The following is a 3823-nucleotide window of genomic DNA, read 5'->3' as shown; positions in this document are numbered from 1 at the left end:
TGCTTCATCCAGAATACTGAGGTGCGCTCCCCAAGAGAGAAGTGAAATACACCTGAGAGATTACCTGCCAGGGCTCTCAGTGGGCATTAAAGGGTCACGGACCCTACAAACCACAAACTCCATCAGGAACCTGCCCATAAGCTGCTGGAGATGCAGTGCCAGCTGATCTTCACAATGGCCCACAGGCATCCCCAAGGCTCAGCGCCTCACCCACACACGTTCTCTCCCTGTGGCTGGCTACCACTGCACACAGGAGGGAAACAAGAGTGAGCTTTGACCAAAAAGAGGTCCCAAGCTCACACCTGTTAGAATGGCTATTATCACTGAGACAAGATAACGACAAGTATTGGAGATGTTGTAGAAAAAAAGGAATCCTCATACACTGCTGGTGGGAATGTATATTGGTACAGCCACTATGGAAAATAGTATGCATGCTCCTCAAAAAATTAAGAATAGAGCTCCCATATGACCCAGAAATCCTTCTTCTAGGTATCTACCTCCAAAAATCTGAAAATATTTATCCATAAAGATGTACCCTTATGTTCACTACAGCATCATTTACAGTGGCTGAAACATGGAAACAACCAAAGTGCCCTTCGATAGATGATTGGATGAAGATGATGTGGTACACATAAGTGTATATATACAATGGAATACTACTCAGCCATGAGAAAAAAATGAAATATTGCCTTTTGTGACAACATGGATGTAACTTGGGAATATCATGGTACGCGAAATAAATCAGACAAAAAATGTCAAGAACCATGATTTCACTTATATGCGATATATACAACTGAAAGCAAGAAACAAACACACAAAAACTCATAGATCCAGACAACAGTGTGGTGATTGAGGGAAGGGGGTGTGGGAGAAGTAGAAGAGGCATAAGGGTTGGAATATATGGTGATGGAAGGAGACTTGACTTCTGGGAGTGAACACACAATGCATCCACAGGTGATGCATTATATAGAATTGTACACTTGAAATCTATATAATTTTGTTAACCAATGTCACCACAAGAAATTTAATAAATTTAAAAGAAAAACAGTGAGCCTATGTACATGTGCTTTAGTGAGCATGTGCAGAAAGGTCCCCACTTTGCAGGACTGGAAGAAACCACACAAATTTGAGCAGCCTGCACCACCTTAGGGAGGCAAGCAAGAAGCAGGCTGTTAACACCCAGTCTGGCTTTGTGGGATCAAGAGAAGGCCAAAAAATTTGTAAGAAATTGTGCAGAGGCGGTAGGAAACCTATCCACTAAAGGTGGTGAAGATTTAAAGCTTGAATGTGTCTAAGTATGTACAGATTCTGTACACTCTGACTAGAACATTTATCATTCTTCCATTAAATAAATTCTCACCTAAGTGTGCTAAAGCACTTCAGTCCCTAGCAATTGCACCCTGCCTGTCTTCTCACTTGGTTTAAGAAGAGTAAACAAATAAAATAGAAGTCATGCATCCCTGTTACTCCATCACACTTGAAGGAAATGGGCCAATCAGGAGTCACCTTGCTTTTACTGCACAGGAGCTAGTGGTCTAGTGAGGGAAATAATATAAGCCATTGGGTATTGGACCTTTCTTGTTCAGATGTTATAAACCTAATTTAATCTGATGACTTTCCTTATGAGAAGAAGCCAGTTAGCTAATAAACATCAACTATATCAGCCAAGAGGTATCCTCTCACCATATCAATCACTAATTATATCCATCCTCAGGAAGACTATAAGCAATCTTGAAAATAGCCTAACCTTGACCAGAGGTGGGAAATTAGAGAATTAGTTACACATGCATCTTTCATTCCATTGATTATCTATAACACTAAAAGTAGTAACTTTACAAAAAAAAATGGTGGTTACCTCTGTTTAATTCAGTCGAAGCATGAAGATGAGGCAAAGAGATGGGTAACAAGCTATCTCTAAATTAACCATTAGTCTAACACCTTTGTGCAATCCACTAGCAATAATAAGGTGGCTGATAAAAACTTAAAATTTTTTTCTCATATACCCCAGAAAGAAGAATTTCACTCACGGTAACGAAAAAAAAATCACAAGTCAAGAAATAAATTTAGTTATCTTAAAACACAGCTTTATTGAGAAAGAAAGATACAAATTGAAAAAATAGCACATTCTTAAACAATCAAATAATTTAACATACACAGTAGCAGTTTCCTTGTCCACAAATCAATTTATAAATTGAATTGTACCACAAAGCTTAATGTAAAATTGTGAATAAATAGCAGAAATCATTTTCCTTTTTCCTTTAACAAACATCCACCGATTATCAACTACGTGAAAAAGTTTATGCTAGGTACTGTAGCTTTGGCAGTGAATAATACAAACTCTGTTTTAAATCCTATGAGAGAGTAACTGTGAACAGATATATAAATAATTTTGTGAAAAGAAATAGATTAGTGAGTTTAAACGGAAATCACACTCTCAAATTCTTCTTATGCTAATTTCCTCAAACACACAAAGAATATACATCAAAGTTTACATTTTCTTAAAAAGACAGTGGTCAGGGCACATAGAAAAGACTGTCAAATGTGCCACAATTATAGAAGAAGAAAATTAATATAAAACTGAAATTTATTAAAATCTTACAGAGCTATTAAGAAGCAGGTACTTGAAGAATAGAATGATAAAATGGAGAATGGTCAATTAAAGATATAGGGTGAAAATAATCATGATCCTAATTACAATACAAATTGATAGAAAGGGTAATCTAAATATTAACAATGTTGTCTGATTACAAAATTATCAATTTTATATTTTTGTATTCTACATATTTTCTATATTTGGCATATAATGGTTAATAATCAGAAAAATAATAAATATTATTGGGTTGTCAGAAAAGTCATGACGTATTTTTTTCTATGTTTTTTGTTGCAAAAATGCGTCATGACTTTTCTGACAACCCAATAATTTCAAAACAGAAGATTTAAAAACCCATCCCTATTTAAGATTGGCGTATTGATACTAATGGTTTTTTATAGGACAGTTGTGTGAAAAAGAAATGTAAAGTTGGGAGCCTACTGAGTGGCTCAGTTGGTTAAGAGCGCCAGCTCTGAGCAACAGGGTCACTGGTTCGATTCTCACACAGGCCAGTGAGCTGTGCCCAAGCTGAGCTGTCACTGAGCTGCCAACAGGTGTCAGGATGGCTCAGCTGGTGAGAGTGTGTGCTCTTAACAACAAGGTTGATGGTTAGACTTCCACATAAGATGGTGGGCTATGCCCACCTGCAACTAAGATGAAACATAGCACGTTAAGCTGAGCGGCTGTGAATTGCTGATGGGCGGCCAGGTGACAACTGGACTTGGAGCTGAGCTAGCTGCACCCTCCACAACTAAGATTGAAGGACAACAACTTGTCTGTTTTCCTTCCCCAATTCCCCAACACTGTTCCCCTTCCCTAATTCCCCAATAAAATCTTTTTTTTTTAAATGTAAAGTCATCATTAAAGCCTAAATTTCAAAATAAAACATGACTAACTCCCATTAAGAATCCACTAAGCACCAGTCATCCAATAAAATATTCTAACCTTCCTGGGTCATCTTGAACCAAACCTACTTATTATGCATTTTTAACAAAGAACACATTAGTTTCCATTTGCAGACAAAATATGACAAATACTATCTATGCTTGAAGGTAATCCCAAAACAGAGCACTGGCTCCACTCGCAGGTTTGCGTACAGGCTGCAGGTGCCTGGGAAGCAATGTGTACTCGCTGCACAGAAGTACACAGCTGAGTCTCCAGGCTGGGTGGCCTCGATGTGCAGGGAGAGCTGTTTGTCCGTCTTATTCAATAAAACAGTGAATCTTCCATCTT

At 37.9% G+C, this 3823-nt stretch overlaps 1 gene segment (V, D, J or C); it reads right to left on the bottom strand.

Annotated features, from left to right (window-relative positions):
* LOC109377756 (T-cell receptor alpha chain V region HPB-MLT-like) overlaps positions 1 to 189 on the bottom strand; it is a 9357-nt gene extending 9168 nt beyond the window's left edge. Inside the window, 1 exon segment of the V gene segment in view lies at positions 65 to 189. Coding sequence covers positions 65 to 189 — 125 coding nt within the window.
* Positions 190 to 3823: the final 3634 nt, after the last annotated feature.

Source organism: Hipposideros armiger, unplaced genomic scaffold, assembly GCF_001890085.2.
Source record: "Hipposideros armiger isolate ML-2016 unplaced genomic scaffold, ASM189008v1 scaffold_1536, whole genome shotgun sequence".
Taxonomy (NCBI): Eukaryota; Metazoa; Chordata; class Mammalia; order Chiroptera; family Hipposideridae; genus Hipposideros; species Hipposideros armiger.
This window is presented reverse-complemented; position numbering and strand designations above follow the sequence as displayed.